The 26,022-nt window shown below is 41.2% G+C and overlaps 1 protein-coding gene across 1 annotated transcript; it reads right to left on the reverse strand.

The window, feature by feature from the left end:
- Positions 1-7,847: 7,847 nt before the first annotated feature.
- On the reverse strand, positions 7,848-22,391 carry prdm1a (PR domain containing 1a, with ZNF domain). The gene is made up of 7 exons (XM_080895498.1): positions 22,219-22,391; positions 18,819-19,148; positions 16,755-16,874; positions 15,223-15,475; positions 10,530-11,611; positions 10,287-10,415; positions 7,848-10,169 (listed from the first exon to the last, which is right to left on the reverse strand). Exons 1-7 carry the CDS (start codon positions 22,243-22,245, stop codon positions 9,564-9,566), a joined length of 2,547 nt encoding a protein of 848 aa, XP_080751624.1. The 5' UTR covers positions 22,246-22,391; the 3' UTR covers positions 7,848-9,563.
- Between the last annotated feature and the right edge of the window lie 3,631 nt (positions 22,392-26,022).

Below are 26,022 nucleotides of genomic sequence, written 5' to 3' on the forward strand. Positions count from 1 at the left end.
AACAGGCAGCAACAGGATTTATGGGAAATGTGATCTTAATTTGGAGAAATATTTGGCTCCCAATAGTCTTGTTTATTTAGAGTGTGTTTTGATGATGTAGTGGAGTCAGTTTGATAGTGACACACTGATGTTTAAAAGAACTTCCTCCTCTTTAAACTTTGACACAAGACGTTGTTTATTAGTTGGCTGGATATCATCTGTCAGCAAGACAGAAAAAAAAAAGCTTCCGGTTTCAAATTTTTGGGAAATAAAAGTGGATTTATTGGAAATCAGGTCTAGGAAAAGGGTGGGGGCCATTAATCTGAGTCAACTGGCTGGACAAGTGACCCTCCTCTGCTGCATAATGACGTGCTGTAATGTGTTTACTGGAAAACAGCCGTGGGGGACGCCACTCGGTTTCTGAAAACGTCTTGAATGGCGTCACTCTGGAACGGAGCTTGAAGGAGATTGAGAGTATGCTAGTGTGTACAAGTGTGTATGCCGTGGGTGTTGAAGGGTTTGTTTGGTTTTTGGTTACATCATGATAGAAACTAATCACAACATTTCGGGGGGGAAATGACAAAATCTCCTAAGAGACAAATGGTTTATCAGTAAATGGAGATGTGAAAGAAGAAGGTTTAAATCGCTGCATGTGTACATGAACTGTAAGCTTGTGTGGACATCAGTTTGTTTTTTTGTTTTTTTTTTGTAAATTTATAGTCGTAAAGTAAGTACATACATGTTTCCAAGTGTCTCTATGTGTGTTTATGTTTTTCGTAATAAGTGCATGCACTTTATGTTGTTTGAACGAGAACATGTGTGGGGGTGCATGAGCGCATAAATCAAGAGTATTTTCATGAAATACTCTAGCAGTGCTTTTGCTGTTTACTGTCACATATTCGGCTCTTCTTCGCCACCTCGTATGTCTGTCTGGCGCTACGTCACGATGAGAGAAGTCAAGGAGAATCTAAACACCAGGTATACAGGATGTTTCAGCCTGCTGCTGGATTATTTCCCATTCTTGAGATTGTGTAATGAATCTTGCGGCCATCTGTGGGCCATTTGCCTCAAGGTGCATTAAACTGTAAGTTAAAGACCCTACACCAACACAGAGAAAACCCCAACAATCACATGACCCCTTATAAGCAAGCTCTTGGGAACAGTGGGAAGGAAAGTCTCCCTTTTAACAGCAAGAAACCTCCAGCAGAACAAGGCTCAGGGAGGGGCGGCCATCTGACATGCAGAGACGGGACAAGAGATTATATCATAACATATGTATTTACGTGAGAGACTATTTCCAGTTGTAAGAATCTGTTTGAGGGGGTCTTATTGTGTGCTAGATGAGAGAAAGTGTGAGTGAATGTGATTCTATTGGTATTTTCTGAAGTTTATGTGTGAGAACAACTTCAGCAAAAAGTTGATAATTAGGTCATATATCACCCTGGATAGATAAAAAACAAAAACAACAACAAAAAAAGGGGGCAAAGGGTAGAGATAAAAAAAAGCAAATTATTATTTTATTTCTTTACGTGTTCTTGTTTGTAGTGATACTGGCAGTCGTGTGACAGCAGACCACTGTCTGATTGTTCTCTGCGTCACACTAAAGTTATTCATATCTCACTTTCAATGGTCAGTCAATTTCCTCCATCTGTGACCTCAGCAATATTCAAATTACTCAACAGTGTAACACATAGAGCGACGAGGACAAAGTGCTCCCTGTTAGTACTGCTTCATGAACAGAGACAATTTTTGTATATTACCGGACAAAAACAGTACGCTCTGTGTAGGACGGGCAAAGTGGCAAGGCTGGTTAATAAGCAATAAAACCAGAACAAAAATATGAAGAATTATAGTGGGTAGTGATATACAATAAGGATAAAAAATGAGTCAACATTAAAAATAATCCTTGATTTCCTGTTGTGATCAACCGCTGACCCGAGGATCACAGGCAGTGGCTTAGTTCATAAGGTGTGGCTAAATTTATAATATAGGCAGGAATAAACGCATATCAGGCTTTTAAAAATAATTAGTGAAAGCTTAAAATCAGTTCTCTCTCTAACAGGTAGCCAGTGTAGTGTAGTGTAGGGTGGCCCACTGTGACTCTTGCTGGGTAAGAAAATGAAAACATGGTAGGAAACGTGCCAAAATTGTAATTGTGTGGACCTCATGAGAAACATCTTCACTAAAAAATGTCCTGATGGTTAAGTAGTGGGAGAGCATACAATCAGTCTCTGATTAGACTCCATCCAGCTGGACATTGATATTATTCTGCTGCTCTATTTTCCCCACACATAACGGAAAAAAGTATATGTCACTTTGAAATTAAATTAAAACGAGGTGAGAAAAAAGACTTTAAGTAGAACAAACGGTAGGTTGTTTTTTTCTCCTTTTATCTTTTCTTTGTCTTGCAGATGTGTCAAAAATGTAAACTGAAATGACTCATAATAATTCATAGATGGATTTAAACACGTCTAGTCAAGGGAACATTAAATGAAATGGGTTATCTACACAACGGAACAATTTTCATTTTTCACTAGAGATTACATCACCCTTGTTTACAGTAGTACCCACTCAGCAGTGGAATGGTTTTACAGCAGATTTCTAAGACCTACTTCCTTCCAAATACCAACACTGTTTGCACTGTTTCATTTCAGTGAACCTCCCACCACTTCACGCCTCTCCTCCCACTTGTCTAACATGGCAGCTGGGTATCAAATTACCACACGGACAGGTACAATCAATTTCAATTTAAGGGAAATATAAACATGTCACAACTTCGAGCCTTTTTTTTTTGAGTTTCCTGAAAAAGAGGACCCAAGGTATTTATTTACCTGCTCAACATAAAGGAAGAATGGACCCAACATTAACCATACTCCAGGTTTCCACTGACAAAGTTTGAGAAAAGTCAGGTTATTACCATGCTACATGTGGCAAATAGAAAATATTCGTGACGAGTATGTTTAATCTAAAGTAATTTACATGTTGACTGACCCCTTATGATTACTTGATATTGAAATAAGAAAATGTACACAGTTGAAATGCAGGCTAAAATCACTGCATGATCATCAGGTAACTACCGCAGGCTTGCGTAGAAATGTCTACATTTCTCCAGTATTTCCCCCTAACTGTCCTCAGATGGACGCCATTTTCCTTTAACTTTAACCCGTGGGCGTCCCTTTTCTTCAAAACTGTGGGTATCTCACTTTGGTAAGAAGCTGTTCTTGTGAAAGGGAGGGCTGTGTAAGATGAGATAAAGTTTGAAACCTTATCAAACGTTGTGGGGAAATTGGATACCAGATAAACAAAACTCACCTCAGCCTAGGCAAGTGGAAGGCGGGCCTGTCGTTTCGATACGTGCATCTGGAACCGTGGGATATCCCCCCTCCTCCAGAGCTGGGGTAGTGGAACTCGCTGTGTCAACGGGTGGCTTGAGAAGTTTCCCTGATAGTAATAATAAGATTGAACAAACAGGAAAGAGCGATGAAGTGTGCAAAAGTGAAAGATGCTTAGTCAAAGGGTGGGGGCGCACCGAGTGTTGTTAGTTGAGTGATGAGGTAATGGATTCATACTGCTTTCTCATACAGTGACTTTTTACTCTCGGTGGGATCCTTAATAATATGGAGGTGGAATTTGTTTTATCACTTGTTTTCTGCTTAAGTCAGCTGGCTGCTGTTCAGATTAATTTCAGAAGAAATTAGTTTGATGAAATGACGCTCCTCACTTTAAATGTTTATTTTTAAGTGTGATTTTTTTTAAAGGATTTTGGCTTTCCTAGAATGTATTTCATAAACGTTTCATTCATATTATTGTTTATTATCGGCCCAAAACTTCATATTCCGCCCTCGTTCAACTACCATTTATGTCAATTGAAAGGAAACATAAACTTTAATCACATTTTACATGGGTCTGTGATCTTTCAGTAAAAGATAAAACTCATTATTTCATCATGCAGAAAATACAGTTTAAACCGTGAGCCTCTGGGTGTATATTTCTGTAAATTGAGTGACTGAAAAACCTACTAGTGTAAAAGTCAGAAAACAGCATTAATCAGTAATAATCCCTTTACAGCATTAAACATGGTGGAGGGCCAAAATGCTCAAGGAATGAAAAATAAAGCCAGTGTGGAGTTGCCAAAACCTGCAAATCCTCTTATGTCCACTTCTGCTTTTCAGCAAAAATTCTCATATGTTTAGCATACTACAAAAAAATGTATTTCCTCTCGCCAGTAACTACTTTACTGTTTAAATGTACAGGGTGTGTATTTTTAACATAAGAAATCACAACTTCTGTGTCATATTTTCAACAGGAATGCCCCTGAATTTCCCACTCTGAATGTCAAAGAAGACCCAACAAAGTGCAATCTCACAGTCCAAGATGGTGGACTTGCAGCTTTTCTGTGCGACCATTGGTCAGTATTTGCGACTCAGTAATTTAGCCATTTACTGACCCGGCATTGTCTGTGAACATGCTGCAGCAGGCATTGCATTGTATTGCTAGCGACGGATGAATGGCTCTGTCTTGAAAAGGAGCAAAACAAACCCTGTTTTTTTTTTTCTACTTTCTGATTACTAGTACTCGAACTTGGTCAATTCAGGAGTGATGTCACTGCCAGCTTCAGTTTCCAAAGTAAATGGAAAGCATTATGTGGGTGTTGCTGCTTTGAGTGTCAAGAGGTGCCAGGATAGGCAGCTAGCTGCTAGCTAGCAATGAAGTCTACTGAACCAAAATGGACCTCTCTGCAATGTATTGGGTATTTTGGATTTTAAATGCAGGTGATTTTCAGACCACACAAGACATCTGTGACGTACTATTACAGTTTATGGATTTACTGTGCTGATTAGCATTAGCTAATTAATTAGCAATTTTCCAGCTTAGCTAAATATGGTCACATCTGGAGCCACAAAAAAAGAAAACAAAACAAAAACCGAAAAGCTTCAGTTCCAAACTCCAACGCTCCAGAAACACAAGTCCACACACTTGTTGATGATGTCATGTATACGTTTATCTTTTATATACCAGACCCATTAGGTTTTCCCTTAAGACAGCCAAAACTTGTTGGTTGACCTTACTGCTTTTGTACAGACTGTACTGTCCTTGTCCTGTAACATAAAAATGTTTTCCTTCTTCATTATTTGGTACTAACAGGTAGTCCGTTGTCCTTAGCACTCCACGTGTTACACAGTTATGTGATTTCATACAGTGAGTAAACTTGCTGACTTGAAAATGGGATGCTCTGACTTATTTTAGTATCACACAGAGATTGCAAAAACCACACTGTACTATCACAACAATGTCACTTGTCACAACATAAAAACGAATATATTAAAACATAAGAATTTTCTTTTTCTAACATGTAGCACATATGGCACTCCAATAAACCATGTACTGAATTTTATTGATTTATTTAACACTATCGTTAGTCACCCTTTCAATAAAACACCTCAAAGAGATTCTCATTACTGGAAATACTCACTCACTTAAATACATGTGATTATCGTGCGGGTTAGCTCCTCCGGACAGGACATATGATCCCCACTCGGCCACTGTAAATTTGTTATGATTATCACATGGGCTTTGTGCTAGAGAGCTGGAAGGTTACAGACTGTTTTTATTGTCTGATCCAGTCCAGATAGTTGCGTTCTCACATGCAGCTCTATGTCTAGAAAAGTTTAAGGCTGTGGTGGATTTCTGAAAACAGCTTTGAGTTTAAGATCTAAAAAAATGACTCACTTGTTTGCCTGTCTCCTGCATGGCAGGATAAAAGACAGACCACAGTTAGTGCAGCCCATAGGGCACTGGGAACTGTGTTCCCATTTCCTGCTCTAGTCTTAAAGCTTGGCATTGCACGGAAATAGACATAAAGATTCATGGCTTTCCACTTTTACTGCAGGTTCAGTGATAAAAGTTCGAATGAGTGAGTTGATATGGTGCAAAAAAACAAAATTATTAAAAACAGTAATGTAGCCTGTGATGATTTTTCAGCTGTTTGCATAACATAATGCTTTTCTTTAGGCTGTCCTTTCCCTTAATGTTCAGACGTCATCTTTTACTGCTCTTACTTGATGGGTTTCATCTATGACTGAGCTCTGCTTGTAATGAAAGTAACAGTCACTCTCACACACACATACACATGCAGGTGTTTTCAGTTAATCTGGATGGTTAGACCTTTACTCAGGTTGAAGTTGAGCAGGGCTGTGGTCGGAAATGTGCAGCGTGAGGTCACCATCTTAAATATACAAACAAGAAAGGGGCTACATCAGCATTATTATGTTTTAAAACAAAAGTGATCTCTGTAATCTCCATATGTCATACTAAGCCACCTGAAAACCATAATGCATGACCAGTCAACAGTCATATACACAATACGTGGTCATACTCATTTAACTGTCCCAAAGAAGCACTGTGACAAATCAAGAAAAGGACACACACTGCTTTAAAAGGCCCACTCAAAACCAAGAACATGGGTGCCTGTGTCATCGTTTCCGAGGTCTCAGTGTCTGCTTTTGCACACGTCAGGACTAAACATTGAGAATAGCTTTATCCTGACTCATTTTTGTAGATTAGATTTTCTTTAAATGCATGTATATAAGTATGTATGAACAGTTATAAGAACATGTATCTGACTGTGTGCTTATGTGTACTGTTTGAGGGAAATGTACTGTAGCAAAGTCCTTCTGAAAATTACAGAAAAGTACCTTTACCGGATATTAAAAGTAAACTGTGCCAGCTCATAGGTGTTAAGGAGTCTGAGGGACCTCGCAGTGCCTTAAGTCACATTGTCACGGTTCTGGGTCATTTTGACCCAGCATTTTCAGTTTCTTGTATTTTGGTATTTTTCTGTATTGTGGTTCATTAGTTGTCCTGTTTTGAATATTATAATCCCAAGTTTCAGTGTTATTCTGGTTAAGAGTTTGCCCTTAAGTTTAGTTCAATGTCTAGTCTGTGCCTGTTTTACTTTGAAGGTCCATGTCTCATGTTAGTGTTTCCAGTGTTACTCTCCACTGTGTTGTCATTATGTTTCATTGGAGCTCACCTCATGTGTGTATTTAAGTCCTCAGTCTTCCTGTGTTCAGTGTCACGTCGTCTGTGTTACCTCGTTCTATCTAGTCAGCATAGTTCCTCTGTATCGTCTCTGTTATCTTAATTTTTTCCCAGTGTAGGTTTTCAGTTAGCTGTCACTCCCGTTTGCCTTCGTTTGAGTTGTATTCATGTTATCAGCCACAATAAAGGCTTGTTTTTGGTTTGCAACTCAAGTTCAATCTCCTCGCCTCTGTCTGTGCCTGGGTCTCACTCACTCCACAGACATCAGGCAAATAAAGTGATAAAGTATTGGTGATGGGCTTTTACAGCCTCTTGAAAGCTCTAGGGTTTTGCAGTCTCCAGTCATATACATCTATTCAGATATTAAGGAATAGATGTTTGCAATTGCACCTATTTTAACTCAGTCAAGAATTATAATAGATTTTCAATTTCTTATAGACAAAATTGACAAATTTCCAGAAGCTCAGGAGACATTAGATCAAAATTTCAGTTTATACTTTGAAAATAGATTTAAATTTTCAGGTTATACATTAATTTGGCCCATAAAAGCAATTGTAAGTAGCTTTGTCTGCTTCTTTTAGGCAGGAATATAACTTGTAGATATATAGTGATGTACTTTCAAGTAGTGATTATATGAAGTGTTTTTTGATGATTAAATATATGCTACAATTACAGCACATACAGCTATAAATTCAGATAGTAATATAATTATAAAAGGTAAGCATTGCTATTCACCTTTTATCAGATTTTCTGTACAGTTCATGTATAGTTAATGTTTGTTTTTTTTCCAACCCCCAAATTAAAATAAAACACACAGAGCCATATCGTTTAGATTTCAACAGTGAAGATTTATATCATAATTTACACATTTTGACATATTCGCTCATAAATAACTATGTAAACAGAATGTAAACAGAGACAGTTTTCAGGGGTATCTCCTCTGGAGTTAAAGCTCTGAACGAAGAAAGACACGCTTTGGTCAAACATTAGTTAGAGAAAAAGACGATGAAACAGAGGAGGAAGCTATGGAGATCAGGGTGTTGGCGTGTAACTGCTAACGAAAACCACAGTTGCACCGTTGTAGTAACATTAAGTTGGGTCTTAATGCCATGATGACCAGTATCATATATATTGTACAAAGTGTGAATGGTGTGAGCATCGGCACTGAAGATATAAAGTAGGACGAGGGGGCCAGTGCATGAAGGAAGGCCGAGGTGCTTTGGTGTAGGCCAGTTCGGTAACGAGATAGTGGACGGGCAGGGTTGAAGAAATGGGCCATTGTTTCTCAACCAAAGTATTAACAAATAACATTAACAACAATAAAATCAAAAACATGAAACACAACGAAAGACCACAGCTAAAGAGTGAACACCTCACCATGTACACAAAATACATCATCCCTTCCCTTCTTCAGCATTTTGATTTCTCAAGTCCTTCCTTTGTTTGGATATTTCCATTTTTTTTGGTGCGCATTTAAAATGAAAGCCAAGCGAACTTTGGTTTCTGGTGTCAACTGTAAATCCCTAAATGTGAGGACGTTCACACCTCTGTTGGGTGTTGACAACGTTAAATAGAAGATAAAACAAAACAAGAGGAGGGACGAGGGAACGGAGGTGGCTTACCAGCCTCCCAAGTCTGTTATGTGCTACACGTTGAGCAGGCTGTGCCTCTTCTTTGGACCACATGAAGAGCTGCACTCCAGTTCAATTTGGTTCTTCTTCTTCAAGTAGCAAAAGAAAGCAAATAAATACAAAACTCCCATCTTCAGCTGTCCTTTTAAATGCAAACACACACAGACACACACTCATCGCATCCACACTGAGGTAACCGTTGTGAAAAATATACAAAAAAATGCCCTTTCTTGTTTCATTTAAATTAAGTAGGCATCAGAAAAGGGCGTAGAGAAGTTATTAAGCAGGGCTGAGTTAAACGTCTTCTTTCTAAATTAACAAATTGCTCTGCCACGCTTTGGCAAGCTCTCTTAAGCCTTTCAACCTGCTATTATTGATTTCTACATTTAAATAGGTAAAACCCTGAAGAATGGATACCCCTGGTTCTATAGGTCAGAGGTCACAAGACAGATATATGCATAGGGAGAGTGACTATCTACAAAGAAATGGCCACAGGAAAAAAAAAAACTATAGAAAATCAATGTAACCATCCCACATATTGCTTTTGAAGACAACAAATAAAAGTAAAATAAATTAAGTATATAACAACAAAACGATCAAAAAACCCCACGGACATCTGAAATTAAAAATAAAATAATACAAGAACAACAATGATAAAAGCATTATATTAATAACATTACAGGTAAATCCTGTGTACATGATTGTCTCTAAGTATAATAAATGCTGAAACCATTAAGTAGTCATGGGACAGTGCAGCCCTGAGTACGTGAGTCCCTGAAAGGTTTAAACCCTGGAGTGGTCATGATGTCACTACTCATGACAACCAGGTAGACATATTTACAGTTGTTGCTCCTGGCAACCCAGTCCACCATGCAGTCTTGGCTCTATGTCTCTCAGGTGCAAAAAGGTCACTTAAGCGTGATCCTCTGATTCCTGCTTGACAGTTATGTTGGCAGGAAGTGGGGGGATGGGACTGCTGTGCCGCATCTTGATGACCGACGTCTCGTTTGGGGACTCGTACGCACCATAACCTGCAGACCGAAGCTCAGTGGTTTTACTCTTGTGGTGGGGATGGAAGTTTGAGGACTTAATGTCACTCTCCCTCCATAGCATCCCCAAAACCTGCTTCTCCAACATGGCTTCCATCTCCACCCCTCCCTGCAACTGCTCCAGTCGCTCAGCGTGTTCACTGACGTCAAAGCGCTCAATCTCCTCATTGGCGCGGTGCACTTCCTCCAAGGCAATCTGGCTTGAAATGGCTGGGCTTCCAGAGCTGGAGCTTGCAGCCAAACAATAGCCCTTCAGGTGAAGTCGCAGGCTACACAGGTGGATGTAGTGGCGATGGCAGTGGGGGCATTTGTGTGGACGCTCGCGGGAGTGCAGGCGCTTGTGCAGCTTAAGGTGGACAAACTGGGTGAACTTAGCAGGACAGAGTTTGCAGTGGTAGGGCTTCTCCCCTGAGTGAAGGCGCAGGTGAGTTTTCAGGTTGCTGGTGCTGCTGAAGCGCTTGTGACAAACCTGAATGATGAGAAGCAAAAAAAGAAACCCTGTCAGAACCCTGTAGAAACCCACCAGTTAACAGTCATCTATGCTCATTAGCACTCTGGTAAAGCAATAAATGTGATATTTTCTCACCTGACATTCATGTGGCTTCTCCCCAGTGTGGACCAGGTAGTGTTTTTGCAGGTGAGCCAGCTGAGTGAAGCCTTTGCTACAGGTTTGACATTTGAAAGGTCTCTCCCCACTGTGGACGCGAAGATGAACCTGCATGACAAGAAGAGAAAAAAACCCCGTCTCTACATGCTAAAGATAACATTGTGATTCAAAAAGCATGCAGGACTAATAATAAGCTAAAAACACATGACAGCCAAAACCTACCTTCAGGTTTGACAGCTGTCCGAAGGTCTTGCTGCACACGTTGCACTCATATTTGATTTTGCCATTCTGCTTCTTCAGAGGGTAAGGCAGTGCCTTGTAGCCTGCTGAGCCTGCACCACGCTTCACCTTGGTCAGGTTAATTGCCTCGTCATCGTGACAACGCTCGCTGGTGTTGCCCAGCAGGGCTGAGGTAGGCTTAGTGGGCACCTGCTCACTGGGAGGTGCTGTGCCTGCAGTCGGGGAGCCGCTGGAGGGAGCGTGGGCTGAACCATGAGAGTGAGGGTGCCTGGGATAAGTGCTGTGAGGACCTGTTGTGTCTCTCAGAGAAGTAGCAGCTGAGAAGGCACTTGTGGGCCCTGGAAGGAGGAAGTCTCTGTGGCCAGAAATGGAGGAGGGGTGCACAGGGTCAGGTATTAGGAAGCGCCTCTGTGTTTCAGAAGGCAGGAGGGGCACATGATGGGGCAGGAGGTTGCTGTAGAGGGGATACATCCTGGGAAAGATTCCTCCTACAGTTGGGATGCCACCACCAGGGAGAGGATAGTGATGGGGCATAAGATAACGTGAGTAAGGGGCCCCTGGAGGGTAGAAGGGAGAGGAGAGGGGGGCAGACGGTGGGGAATAACCAGGATAGGTTCCCAGTCCGGTGGGATAGAAGGAAGCAGGCGATGGTGCTGCACCAGAGGGGCTTCCGTGAGGGCTGCTCTCTGGGCTGCTCCTTGCTGATGGGCTAGGTGTGGCTGAGGATTGGTTGCCAGGCGAGTGAGTTGAGGGGTAAGCAAGGCGGGCAGCTTTGTGATTGAGGAAGTCCTCAGATATTTGAGGGTGGGCCCTGAGAGGTGGGTAGAGGGCACGAGGGTACAGGAGACGATCGGGGCTGTCGGCACAGCGTGGACGTGTGGGAAGCGGCCTGTTGGGCTCCCTCTTTGTGGACGACGAAGATGAGGTGCCACGCAGAATAGAAAGAACACTGTGTTCTTTCTTTGGTGGGGTGGGGGTCACTGCGACAGGGGACGGGCTGGATGTTTCTTGCACATGCTCCTCATTGCTCACCTGCTGCTGCTTTACCTCCAAAATAGACTGCTCTGAAGGGACAGACAGAGAAAAAAATGGTCAGGGAGGGGTTTGTCAAATCAAAAAAATGATTTTAAAAACATTTGGCATTTAAATCACAACTTCTTTATAAGAACATAAAAATCTCTGTAGTAGAGATGTGTGCAACTCTGTGTTAAGAAACACCATTAGTAACTCAGTGGGGCAATTAGCGTGACAGATTTGACGAACGAGTGTGGGGCCAAAAGACGGGAAGTGAGGTGTGACAGCTCCCTTTAGGCATTCTGTGTGTGTGTGTGTCTATAAAATCAAGATAAAATCAAATGGTGGCAGACCGACAGAGAGGGCTGATGGAAGGTTTCCTGCTAAAGATATACTAAGAAAAAACTTGGCCTCCACCTGCCCTCCATAAACACACATACACACACCTACACCATGTGACAAGGTACACACACACAGAGGCGCCTCCAGACAAAGGCCTCTGTCTGATTTGTTGACTCTTCCACTTTTGGACAGCACACACACACGTTTGATCAAGCTCCTGCTCTCCTCATTTTCCTGGCCACTTGCTATTGTTTCCGGGTCAAAGGTTAAATTAAAGCGCTTCCTCCTCACTCACTCGCACCTACTGTCTTCTCAGTATGATGAAAGAGTAGATTAGGAGGCGAGCTCACTCACATACACTCTAAAAGCCCCGGGATGTCAGTTCGCAGCACATCTCGGCTGTTAAATTGCCACAGATGGGCTCTTAAAATGCCGTTGTGTATTACCTATAAGCTCATTTAGTGGGCAGTCAAGTTTTTACTACGAGGTCGCCCAGAGGGACATGCGTGTGTGATATTGCAAGTGTGTGTGTTTGAGAGAGACGGAGCATGTCAAAGTTAATCTTAAGTGCCAGTACTGGTGAAATTTGCTTAACTCCTCCTGATTCAGCCCTTCACTCACAGTTGCACACATAGTCAGTGACCCTTTTGTCAGCAGTATAGCGACAGTGTGTAAACACTGAGGTTATCAGTTAGTCTTACTCCTCCTTCTCTACCTCCTCCCTCCATCCCTCTTCTGAAAAACAAACAGGGCAGCCATCTTGGAGATATCAATCTGTCAACACGGCCCTTCTGCCAGGAAGTTCAAGTAGTCAACAGAGGGGGGTAGGAGGTGCAACTCTACCTCTCTCATTCCCTCCTCCACCTTCTTTCTAGTCTTTTTAAGTGGCAAATATATCAGCGTGATTGGCTGACACGCTCGCACACACATGAGCAGCAAGCTTGTGTGCATGTGTTTGAGGTGAAAAGGGTGGCTATAAATATGGTGGCATGTCACGCTCCTGACTGTGTGCGTGTGTGTGGGAAGAGAGAGTGTCTTTGAACACAACGCATGTACACACACACACACACACACACACACACACACACACACACACACACACACACACACACACACACACACATGGATGACAGGTGCTCTCCAGCGCTAACACTTCAAGAGCGCATATGACGGCGACAAAAAGAGAAAAAGGAGAAAGTGAGGGAGTAAAACTGTGGTGCATGCTCACTCATTTTGCTCACACACTTAAACACATACATATGTCTGGTTTTGCTATGACTGCGCTAGAAAGAGCTAAAACCAGAAAGAAAAATATGATACAAACAACTGTCATCGTTGCGCTCCTCGGGAATATAATACAGGTTGTCGCTCGGTTCGGAACAGAAGCTCTAGTGCCTCCTTAAGGACACATGTAACATTTTACAACGAGCAAAACGCAAAACTTTGATGAGAATCTAGTGGGCGGTATCAGAGATTTTAGTTTTTGCAGTGTAGACTAATTTCTCTAAAAATGAAATGGTTTGAAAGCCCCAAAATAATCTAGTGGGTAGGCTACCAAATTATTGCAAAGAGTTAGTTTATAATGGTTATCTAGTGCCTAGATTTGCATTAGCTAGCTACCCTACCAAAACGTGGAACTTATTTAGTATTTAAGCGGTTCATTTCGGGCGCATCTACTTGCATTAGTAGCGAACAAAATGAGTCCACTTCCTCAAGCAACAAATCGGTGAAAAATAACAATATTTTACAACAGTCGATGCCGGTAAAGCAACGTTAAATAGACTAAAATCACTAATAAACTTCGATGACTTAATGGTATCACATTCGGTGCGCAGCATGACTATTAAAATTCAGCAAAGCAGCTTCCTCTTCTTTTACCTTTTGCCCTTTTAACTGAGTTTCAGTTTAACGTTACTTAGTCAGAAAGATTGTGGTTTTTCTTCTTCGTTTTACTCAGCCAATGACATTATTTCTGACAACGTTTGTAAAGCTTAACTGTAGTGGGCAACACCAACAGTCAAATGTTTTACTCATTTTAGGAATGAAAGATCAGTAGAAGTAAAAAAAAAAAATAAATGAAAAAGGGCTAGAAACTTGTGTGGTAGCTCCAGGACAAAAATGGAGTCAAATGAAACAACTGTTTCTGCTGCAGGTAAGAATCGGTATTCAAGTCACTGGTAGGTCAACAAAGCCTGTGGGGCTTAACTGACAGGGGAACCTAATTAAAGGCAACACTTCTACTGTATACACGCTGAGTTGCGGGGAGGGGAGGCAGGCAAAGGGATCGTGGGTACCTCCTGCCTCTGTGCCCCAGGTCATGCGCATTTTTCCCTGGGCAGTGGAGTCACTCTGGCTGGGTGTGCTAGTTCCTCTGCCAGCTTAACACTACTATTAGCCTGCTGTCACACCTGGAAACCACTCAGCTCCCACTCTCTGCCTTTGTTTTCCTCTTAGCTCGGTCTCCCTTTGATCAGCTCAACTACAGTGAATGAGCGTAGTTAGTCGGCCGTGTTTAAAGGTTGAGATTAAGCTTTTTTATTGGTTAGACTGATTAGTTAAATACCATTAGTATGAAATAAAGCACAAATATTTGAGAACTCTTTTTAATACTTGTTAATGTGCATTTTGCATATACTCTTATGAGAGCAAGTTTTTCCCGTCAAAAGGTCACCGAAAACACGCAGTCAAGCAAACACACTCTCCGACTCTTCTGCAGAGGTTGAGCAAGGTTTTGTGCGTGCACGTGTGTGCGAGCTTTTATGTTAAAAGCGGGTCTTTAAGCGTGTAAGACTGTGGCATTAGGGGCCGTATCCCCTGTCTGTGTAATTACACTGTCACTAGCACACACACACAAGCAAAAATACAACGCTGATACTGACAGAGATGAAAGGTTGTTGGTCTTGTACTTTTGAGTGCGTGTGTGTGTGTGTGTGTGTGTGTGTGTGTGTGTGTGTGTGTGTGTGTGTGAGAGAGAGATAATGACAGGCTAATGTTGAGAGAGGAAGGAGACACAGCTATATTCAAAAACACTGCTAGGGTTTAAGAGCGGCGACAGGACACAGTCAAGACAAACACACCTACACTGACTATTGATTTCATGTTTTTTATGTGCGGTGGTCAGTGCATCAGGCGAGTAATAATGCATGCTGCTCTTTCACAGCAAGTGAATGCTGTAGTAAGTTTTAACCACACGAGATGTCAGATAACAAATTATGTTTAACTTCAGAAAGAAAAATTAATGATTAATGTTCCAGTGAATGTCACTACTTCTACTCATCAACTTTGTGGTTTCAAAAAATGTCAAATCACGGGAACTTACTAAGTTTCTGCATCATCAGCTCCCCAGACGGTGGGTAGTGCAGGCGTCGGGCAAAGTCGTGGCAGTACCAGACAAGCAGCTCGGCACCAGCTGGGACAGGCTTCACAGTATAGAAGTAAATCTCCATGCCATTCTGACACGCCGCCAGGTTCTGCTCTGCTGCCGAGTGGGCCGGGTTCACATACCGCATCCAGTTGGAGCGAGTCTCATCCAGGCCATCGACAAAGTGATGAAATTCTCCGTCCACATAAATCTGAAAAGAGAGAGGAAGAAAAAAATAATAGTGAGTTAATTTACCTGAATGTAAGATTACACTGAAGTTAATTTAACAGAAAAAAGGGAGAATAATATAAATCCCTTGTCCTTTGTTCCTTTTTTATGCTTATTCAGGTCTTATGAGAAGAAACAAAGCAGTAACATGCAAAAAACTTATTTCACTCTTATTTCACCCCCTCCTTCACTTATTACATCTTAATTACAATGCTAGCAATTTGATGAATAAACAGGTTAATTTAAGTAGCTAACAAAGCAAATATCTAAATAAGTAACATTACCGCTTAATTAAAATAGTGAACTAGCAAAATTAGGAGAAGAAGTTAAACAACTGGCTAAAATGCTGGTAAAGAAGCAATTCATTGATTAAAAAAAATCAGTCAGAAAACAACTAAACAAGTAAAAACAGCTGCATGTTTGTCAGAATACTTGATTGAAGTAATAAAGCAAAATAATTTACTTATCATGTAGCAAAGAAGTAGCTGCCACCAAGCAGACACCACTGGTTATAAACTGCATCACATACATACATCTTAAATCTTTTCTCGTCTCTTTCTTAATGGTTTCATTCCTTACCATCTCCCTCTCTTCACTTTCATCTCTTTGAGCCAGAAGAACAGACAGAGACAGACAGAGAGTGGTGAGGAGGAGGAGATCCTCTTTTATATTGAAAAGGGAAAGGAAAGACCAACTCATTTTCTGCCTCTCCTCCCCCTTTCTCTCTCTGTCTCTCTCGTTCTCTGTCTTAATAACTCGTTTTTTTCTTGGCTTGGCGTGTGTGTGTGTGTGTGTGAGAAAGTGAGATATGAGCATGAATGGAACTGTGGTTAGGTTCACATACTACACACACAGACACACACACACACACACACACACACACACAGACATGCACGCACACACACACACACACCACACACTGTGTAGGCGGTGGTCAGGTAGATGGTTTTTGAGTATGTGCAGTCGCATTGTCAGTTACTGGTAGTGATGGAGCGTCTTCTGGCGAACAGTGTGTGTCAGTGTGTGTGGACTTACAGGAACGGCAGCGTGACATGCTATTTGTATACGCTGACATCACATCCTCATCTCCGTTCCTTGAACAGACTCACACACACACTCACACACACACAGAAAACAGCAAACCCAATTTCCTGTTCGGTGACTGACTTTAGATGTGCGTGACGTCACAGGAAGGGGTCTCTCCGGCTTCTGAGGAAGTATGTGTTTCTGCTGTTGTGTGTATCTTTGATGTTTGTGCTCACCCTCCAAAAGTATTTGCGGTTGGCGTCTTTGGGGACGCTGTCAGCCGTGTAGATCTCGCCCACCAGGGGACCGAAGCGAGTTCCTTTGGGGATGTACTCCCTGCTGCACACGCCAGCCACCTGCACGATGACACGCACATATAGACAGGTTAGGAAAAAACACGTCAAGGCCAAACAGGATGTTTGAAGTGGATTGGGTGATGATGATGAAGTCTGAAATGTTTGAAGAGGACGTTCAGGTGTGTGGAATATGTGTTTTCATAATATCTGCACAGCCATCTGTAGTACATATCATTAAGTCTCATTAAGTCTTACTTCAAATACAGACTCAGACACACAGCGTCAACCAGCTGTCAACAGAGACAATGATTAATGAACCAGCTCCACACTTGAGTTCATCTGGAGCGTCTGTGTTGGTGTGTGACTGCAAATGGCTGAAGACAAAACTAAAATCTCTTTCTTCGAGTCTCTCCCTCTGTCTCTCTCCTTACACCTCTACTGCTTGCCACATCAAACCAAAACCACCGCCACTTCACATGCTTCAAGAGGAAACATTCAGATACTTGGGTAAAAAAAAAACAACAACCATGTTTCTCCTTTTTTCTCACTCTGTCATCTGATTCAATCAAAGAGCAAGAGGTGAGAAGAAGAAAAGGAAGAAGAAGAAAAGCAAGGGATTATGTGGTGACTAGACGTTTGGCTCCAGCCATGGATGGTAGAGAAATGCACTCACACACATTTTCTTCATGCTTAACCCACACAAACAGAAGTCTTTCCCAAACCCCCTCGTTCCCTGATGACATGGGAAATCCCCATTTTTCCCTTTTTCTCTCAATAGGACCAGACATGAAAATGTGTTAGCATGTGATTAAAAAAAACCCAACTTATTAACAGGCTTTTACAAAGCTCTCTCTCTCACTTTGAACATAATGTAGCTTTCTTTCTAGAAGCTGCCATCCTCAGCCTTACCTTTTTTCCCTCTCTTAAATATTATCTGATAGAATATCAGCTTGTAAAGTTCTCTTCAGCTTCCCACTGCTAATCGCCTGGTGAAAAAAATCAATGACATCACGCAGCTTTACTGGGAACCTCCCAAGTGCCAAAACTGACATTTTCTGAGCGACAGTCATGCATCTTTAAAATACCTTGAAACACAGCATAGAAGTGCTGTGGCTTTTCTACTTTAAAATATCCTATCTGTGACAATCTCTAAAGTGGAAACAAGCTTTTTTTTAAATTGCTTATTTTTGCTCTTAGTCACTTGGATATCTGATTGTTTTCTGGAACATTATTAAATGCTTTTTAACCCTTTGCTGCTGCAAACCACTCTTATCACTCTAAGAGTCATGGTGGTTCTGTTCACTCTCCCTGTTATCAAGTTTCATCCATTGCCTGTTGACATTTTGACTTTGCCACCCCCAGTTAGATCAGTGAAAAAAAGTCTATTACTTTAAGCTTATCTATAATCATGTAGTGGGCGATTGGTTAGTAAAGAAATATTTACAGTACAGGAAATCGTCAAATGCTTCATATGAAGCATTTGAGTGATCAAAGCTCAAATCACACTCTGACACTTTCTCATTCAGCAGTTTTAAGACGAGCAGATGGAAACAGTCTGATGCACTGTGTTGGATGAGAGGCTTGATGGTGCCCCCTGCCTGCATGGTTCGGTATTTCAAGTAGTTTTATGACTTGAAACAATTGCGATCAAGGCGCCATAATTTTTCTCAGATGACACAATCCTTTTCATGGATAGATACAAGCTGATAAAACAGCACTGTAAGTCAAATCTGTTTCTGATGTTTCACACACCCACGCACACATAAATGCCTCTGTGTGTGTGTGTGTGTGTGTGTGTGTGTGTGTGTGTGTGTGTGTGTGAAGTTTTACGAGACCTGACCCCTTTTTTATTACATGACCCATGTCTGACTCACAGTTGTGTGTATGTACAGATGCCTTTCTCTGCCTCAATGTGTATGAAATATTCTGGCTGGAGAGAAAGTTTGTCTGTCTGCCAGCATGTGCCCGTGTGTGTGCGTTTGTGAGTTTGAGAGAGAGTCTGACCTCCTTGCTGCCAGCCAGGTGTTTGAAGGCCAAGTTACGGGGCAGCGAAGCCTCGGCTCTGGTCGTCGACATCATCATGGCATCACCGTCTGGGCCCGCCTCACATGCCGTGTCTTTGACAATATACGTGCACTTCTCTTCAAACTCTGCCTCTGTCCACTGTGTCATGTCTGCTTCCTCCATGTCGACGTCGTTATCTGTCATCGTGCCCGCTCCACCTGAGCCTGTGCTGGTGGCAGAGGAAGCCATCTTGGCTCCGTGGCGTGCGTCGTCCTGCTCCATGGTGTGCGCCCCCTCACTGGTCAACATGGCCGAGCTATGAGAGGTCGCCTGGACAGGAAAGGCAGGAGCGAAAAAGGTTACTTCTGATCACTTTTATCTAAATATTTCCACTAATGGAAGCTCAGCAAGTGAAAAATAGTTGAAATTAAGAAAGACATTGCAAAAATAGAACAAAAAAAGAAAGAAGTAAGAGAAAGAAAGCCGAGTAGATGGAAGAAAGGAAAAGGAAACTAGATCAATCGAGACAGACAGTAAAAAAGCAACAGAAAGGAAGAAGGGACAGCAAGAGGCAAATAAGAAAAAGAAAAAGTTAAAGAAGAGAAAAAAAGAGAAAGTAGAAACTGGGAGTGGTGGGAAAAACTACCACAAGAGAAGGAGATATGGGAGGAAATGATAAGAGGAAAGAAAGAAAAGGATTGGAATGATGTAAGATAAACTCCGAAAGAAGAGATCAGGAAAGACAAAGAGGAGAGGAAGAGATGTGATTATTATGTGTGGTGATTCAGTGAGAAAGGAGGGGGTCTGACTAATGCTACAGTCACACACACACACAGACATACACACATATAGACACACTTACACACACGCGTAAATGAACATGCACACTAAGGGAAAGACAGGAAGCTGCTTGTCTTGTCAACTATTTAGACTAAATGTTAACTAATTTGGGAAACAATTAGGGGAAAGAAATGACAAAATTCCAGTCTTCATTTTGTCATGACTCTAGTAAAGACCAGCTCATTTTAATAATAATAATGATCTAATAATCTAAATGCATACCATTTTCCAAATAAAACTCCTAATCCAGCATTGTAATAATTCATTCCTTTGACTACAGTCCCAATCATTTTAATCACCTGAAATGGCCCTTCTGGTCTTACTGGTGTTTGTATTACAAAGCTTTTTTGTTATCAGAATTGAGTGATGTCTTCAAGGTGAAACTGAACATGACTCAGGCTGATATAGGAGCGTAGGATACCTCAGGAGACAACGATCAAGCGCGGTAACGAAAAGCAACTGATGAGGAACTGAGCTTGTGTTCTCACACATAGTGACGAAATATGATTATGAAAATCCCAAACCATATGAAGAACTGTGTGTAATTTTTACAAGCTGCGCTGTCGATGAGATTTTCCCCTTTACAAAAGATCAAGCGTAAACGAAGTTCTATGCTTGAGCCTCAAAAAATCGACCCGATGTTTAAAAGAACAATATAACAAAAAGTAATTAACGGTCTGAGCAAACTTTCCAAGTGACCTCTTTGTCTCTAACTTTCTTTCTTTTCCTGAAGCAAAGAAAGTTTTCCTGTTTTGTTTGCGGTCGTTTTCTCCCATGCTTTTACTCAGAAAGACAACGACACTGCAACTTGGAGCTTAACTAGCTTACACATGTAAGAAATTTGGACTTTGCTGGATAATGTGATGAATCTACTCAGATTATGTGACGCTAACATCTTCCGTATTTCCTCCCTCTTAATTCCCCCTCCTCCGTGTCTCTCCCTGGGGTTGAAGACAGAGGAAGGAAATGCTGTCTGTGTCTGAATGAAGCTAAAATTGGAAGCAGAGTGGCACTGCAGCGGAACCGGCAAATCATCCCGACTCCCAGCTTGTGTGTGTGTATGTATGTTAGTAATGGACGGGGGAGTGATGAGGAAGGGAGCGTCAAAACTTTTCCATTTGGGGGGCCACAGCAGCGCAAACAAAACTTCAAACGTGATCCCACCCAAGACAATCCCACACACACATACAGGGACAGGCAGATATCCACAAAGGGACAAACATGCTGCTTGTCCCACGCAGAGCAGCAGAAAGCAGCAGATCTTCAGTGAGCACACTCAGGTCTGCAAATGCTTCTGAAGCCACAAAAAAGAATATTTCCCTCACATTCAACAACTTTGTGCTTAAACAGTCAGCACACAGATACTAAAGTTACACATGAAAATAAACTCTATAAACACCCTTAGTTACTGAAAATGTAGACTTATATTTTCAAATTTTAACACTTTTATAGAAGACAACACTTTTGAGCACTTGCAACCAATGCAACTGACTTTCCTGTTCCAGAATTGCAATCAAAAAGTAGTTTCTAAACCCAGAATCTTAAAGTATGTTGACTGTAACAGTCTGACTTGCCAGGCTGTAACAAAGCAAATCACCCAAAATACATTTAAGTATCTTAAAACCACAAAATCTAATTTTTGACTAGCAAAACAATAAAAACTCCAGTGAGAAAGATTTTTCCCAATCAGCGGCTGGATTTTTTTTTTTTACTACAAAGGATACGCCAAGCGAACAACAGGTTCTGCCCAATTTGTTATTAAAATGAAGATCACTTGAAAGTGATCAGTTATGAAAATACAATATTTGATCTCTCTTGAATTTACTTTGCATAACAGCTGCAACATTGAAAACTAATAGTGAAACCAAGAACCAAGAAACAATTCACTGTTTGCACATGTAGAGCAACTGAAAAATATGTAAAAGGCGAATCTGCATACAGGCAGCCAGATTTCACATTAAAATGACATTAAATAACAACATTAAATTCTAAAAACCTGAAAAAACAGACATGAGGAATCATGCCAAGACTGTTTTTTTCTGAAATTCATGTGGGGGAAAAAACACTACTGTTATAACAAAAATCACATGTTTCCATGAACAAACAATGATTGATTTGTAAAAATATGTAGAAAATACGTCAAATATGTGAAAATAACTGAGCTGCTAAACAAACATTGTAATACCTCAGTTTTTCAAACTAGTAAAAGCATCTGCAACAGCAGCTAACTATTTTAAGAAAAATCTTATTAGAAAAATGAAGTCACGTTGGCTGCAACCTCAAATTTCTAATTAAAAATCGTCCTAATGTTCAGAAAACAAGGCTGAAAATGAGATTAAAATAAGCTTAAAAGTATATTAAACTGGATTAAAAAGCACACACAAAAAAAAACTCTTAAAGTTTTATTTCTACTCTAAATTCTGAAATTTTTATTTAGTTTCTCTAAAACTAAAAGAAGAAAAAAAAATACAAAAGCAAAAAATCAATCTTTGTTCTTCTGTATCTTTTAGTAAAAATGTAAAAAAAAAATTGAGCATACGAACGAATGCTCCACACTTACTGTATAACTCTGGTCCCATCCACACATAGGGACGTCCGGTCAGATCCTTTCTCCCTGTATGTCTGTGAAGATAGCGTGTGTGTGTGGGACAGGTGCAGTAGTTCTCCGCTCCTTCTGTCCTTCCAGCTCCGGGTGCTGATATCCACACTAATGCGAGTGTGTGTACTCTGAAGTGAGTGTATGTGCGAGACAGAAGTCTATAGCTCCTCCTCTTGGCTCCACCCCCCTCATTCTCTCCTTGCTAACACACACACCAACTTTTCTTTGGAAGGAAGCAGCATGTGCTTTCACCTGAGGCCATAAGCTATACACACACAGAGACGCCGACATACACACAACACTGAAAACACAGCCTTTTGTCCCCCTGCCTGTTTTGTTTTTTGCAGTGATTATGATTATGTGTGAATATAAGTGTGTTTTTTTTGTGTTTAGGAGTTTCTTTCTCTGTGAGTGTGTCCATTCAAAGCATTTAAGGAGTAAACAACAACAACATATGTGTGCGTGAGAGTGTGTGCATGCGTGTGTGTGCATGTATTGGGGGAGGAAACTTTGAGTCACTGTCACAGGACATCCCTCTCTTCCTCAGCTAAACACACACAGTAACACACGCGCGCACGCACGCACGCACGCACGCACGCACGCACGCACACACACACACACACACACACACACACACACACACTTTGCGTATACCTCTAGGGGGCAGGACTGGTTTGCTCTTGCTGCTCTTGCAAAAGAACTTAAAAGTACTCTCTCTCTCTCTCTCTTTTATTGTCTCTCCCCCTTTCTCTGTCGCTCTGCATCTTCCCCTTCAAATAACTTGCTCTCTGTCTCTGTCTTTCTCCATATGCTTCTCCCGCTGTCTTTCTTTCTTTTACGTTTTACAATGACTTCATTTCTGTTTTAATAGAAAATGAATTTTGCCTTATTGGCTCACATGCGATTGCACATGTCTGACAGGGAAGAAGAAGAAAGGGCAAAAAGAACAAACTCAAGCAATTACAACTGGTTTATTTTAAGGACAATACGCTGTATCCACTATATCCTAAATGTAAGGAACTCTTCTTTATCTCCTTAGGGCCGCCATCACTGGTCAAAGTAATTCTGGAGGAGATTTGAATGTAAAGACATTAAGGCAAATAAACTAAAGTTAGGGTATGTCACTGGAAACTAAGACACTGAAAGACAACACTGTAGTTACCTTTAAAACACATGATAATATCTATAAACAGATATCAGCATATGAATATGTATAATCAATCTGCAACTGACAAACACCAACTTTACCACTGGAAGTGGTTTGGTGTTCATTGTTTAGCTCAAGTAACCCTTTACACTTTAGCAGGCTCTGGTTGCATGCAGGTAGATATTTCTTTTGAAGAACAAAGTGTACTAACTGTAACAACTATTGCCTTACAGCCACTTAACTTTTTTTAATACATCTACATTCCTAAACAACGAGTAGATGACAGAACAGGAAATCTTATCTCTTCTGGCTTCACTGAAAGCACAAAAATATTGGTCTTTGCTTCCGGACGTTAAGTCATCAGACAATAGCTGACAGACTGGATCTACAGCGGCACTGGCTGTAGATTACAAAAGAGAAACTGTTCTGTATAATACCCAAAGGTTCTAAGTAAAACAATACACTCTCTCATCAGGATAATTCTGCTGCTTATTGTAAAATATGCTCTCAATGGCAAGATGTTTCTGGCTATAGTTGACATGGGGAAAAATTAAGCCTATGTGAAAACTGCAGTTATTCTAATGGCCACTTCAGGCTGGCTCTGAAATCAAGTCGGCCCTTGAAGATTGATATATTGAAATGCCCAACTTTGCAGCATTTAAAAAGAACCTGCTACAAAAATGATTTTGGCCTTTGGATAGTTTGATAGATGTTGTAGCTAGTGGACGTCTGCCAGGCCTCACCTTTACTGCTTCTTGGCAGTGTTTGCGGTGCCGGTGCTGTTTTCAAATGAATTAACTAAGACAGCAGCAGCCAGAATAAGTTTTCAAAATGAAGAGTCCAAAATCAACGGGTGATATTACGATGGCTATGCATGCATCATTTATACAGTCCACAGGTGTAAGTAAGACAACGGCTTTCGCTCAGTTCTCTCTTCCTATACATCCTCTCTCAGCTACCAGTTCAGTGGCATGCATAATTTAACGCACAGCTCTCACTCATTCGGCTTGTTATAACAAAAGCTCACTCTCTTACTAACACTGGAAATTCCCATCTAATTGTCCCCCTGACTCCCTCAATTTACCTCCTACTCATTCGCCTCCCTCCTCTCCTCGTTTTCTCCTCATTCCCTTTGATTTCCACATTGTATTTACAAAAATGATTTTCCACACTGACCTCTAACTCTAGTTTTTCCATCACTTTTCCCCTTTTAAAGCCTCTGTTCCTCTCAGGATTTTCACGTTTTTTTGCTCAGGTTGCAGAAGTGTTTTTTTTCCTCTACGACATGAAATTCAGTAGGTAAGTATAAGATCGGAAACTAAATCAACAAGTATATTAGAACTTCACAATATATAAAAATATATGCAGAATGAGTGTGAGAAAGAGACTAAATGAAATAGTTTTTGACTTTGATTTTTCTTTTTGCATAAATGAGAAATTCTCCATTCATACTATGAATTTTTGAGGGCAATAAATTTGATTATTCTCTTGTCTGGAAGCGTATGACTTTATAGTCTAGAATGCAAACTGACATTAAACTGAAAGGAACCGAGTGTACATGATATGAGTACTAGTCTGACAATCATCAGTATCAGCCCTCAGAGGCCTAAATGAGCTTCCTTCTGTTTGTGTTTTTTTTTCCTCTAATGAAGAATGATGATCAGGAAAAGAAAACAAGCAACAGGAAGACGACAAGAAGAAAGCAAGAGAGAGAGAGAAGGAGAGACAGACATCGGACCTCTCTCGCTCTGTCTCTGGTGACAGAGGGTCTGACCACATCACTTGCTGCCTACTGCTTCCTGCCAACGGACGACCCCGGCATAGACACACACACACACACACACACACACACACACACACACACACACACACACACACACACACACACACACACACACACACACAGAGCTGCAAATCTGCCCCACAGCTGTCGGACATGTTGATGCTTTACAACCAAGCAATTCCTCCCTGTGCAAAACAACCGGCGACAGAAAGAGGGAGAGAGCAGATGAGAGACAGAGAAAGCTTGAGGAGAAAGAGATATTAAAAAGAAAACACTCTTTTACTCAAAGGAGTACATTTTTTATCTTCTATCATCATTTTTATGATAGATGATTCACTTAAAAATGACTACTATGTTTCCCTTTCAAGTTTCCTTCACACTCTTTGTGAAGGGGTGAGGACATTTATATAGCTATGGGGTATCTGAAGTTGGTGGGGAGCAGTGTCTGAAGTTACCCTGAAGTCACACTGAAATGTGCTTTTTTAAATTGTATTGTTTCCACAGTGGCCCTGCATGCATACCTGCAGGATACAGAGAGGACAGACAAAAGAGGGTCCAAAGACCTCCTGGGTCTCTGTTGGTTTAACAGAGGGCCTCTATCACAACCATGCTCACACATACAGTAGCGTGAGCACACACATATTCTCCACTTACACAAACTTTCTACTCAGCTTGGCATTTAAACTCTTTGAGTTATCTTGAAATCTGCAATTTGTGAGACGTTTTCAAAACACAAGGAAGTACAAGGAAGAGCAGAGAGAAGAGGAGAGTAGAGAAAGAACAGAGACAAAGAGAAAGGTGGGTTTCAGGACATACATGTGGGATTAACACCTCA

Source organism: Rhamphochromis sp. 'chilingali' (assembly GCF_963969265.1).
Source record: "Rhamphochromis sp. 'chilingali' genome assembly, chromosome: 11".
In the NCBI taxonomy this organism is placed as follows: domain Eukaryota; kingdom Metazoa; phylum Chordata; class Actinopteri; order Cichliformes; family Cichlidae; genus Rhamphochromis; species Rhamphochromis sp. 'chilingali'.

What these genes read in the sequence shown, in the direction of transcription:
- prdm1a (XM_080895498.1), bottom strand. Translation starts at nt 22,245, where the DNA reads ATGTGTGGATGGGACCAGAGTTATACA. An exon ending in GATGGGACCAGAGTTATACA is followed by an intron (nt 19,149 to 22,218) that starts GTAAGTGTGGAG and finishes TTTCCTGTCCAG; the next exon opens with GCGACCTCTCATAGCTCGGC. An exon ending in AGAAGCCACATGAATGTCAG is followed by an intron (nt 10,170 to 10,286) that starts GTGAGAAAATAT and finishes CTCATCATTCAG; the next exon opens with GTTTGTCACAAGCGCTTCAG.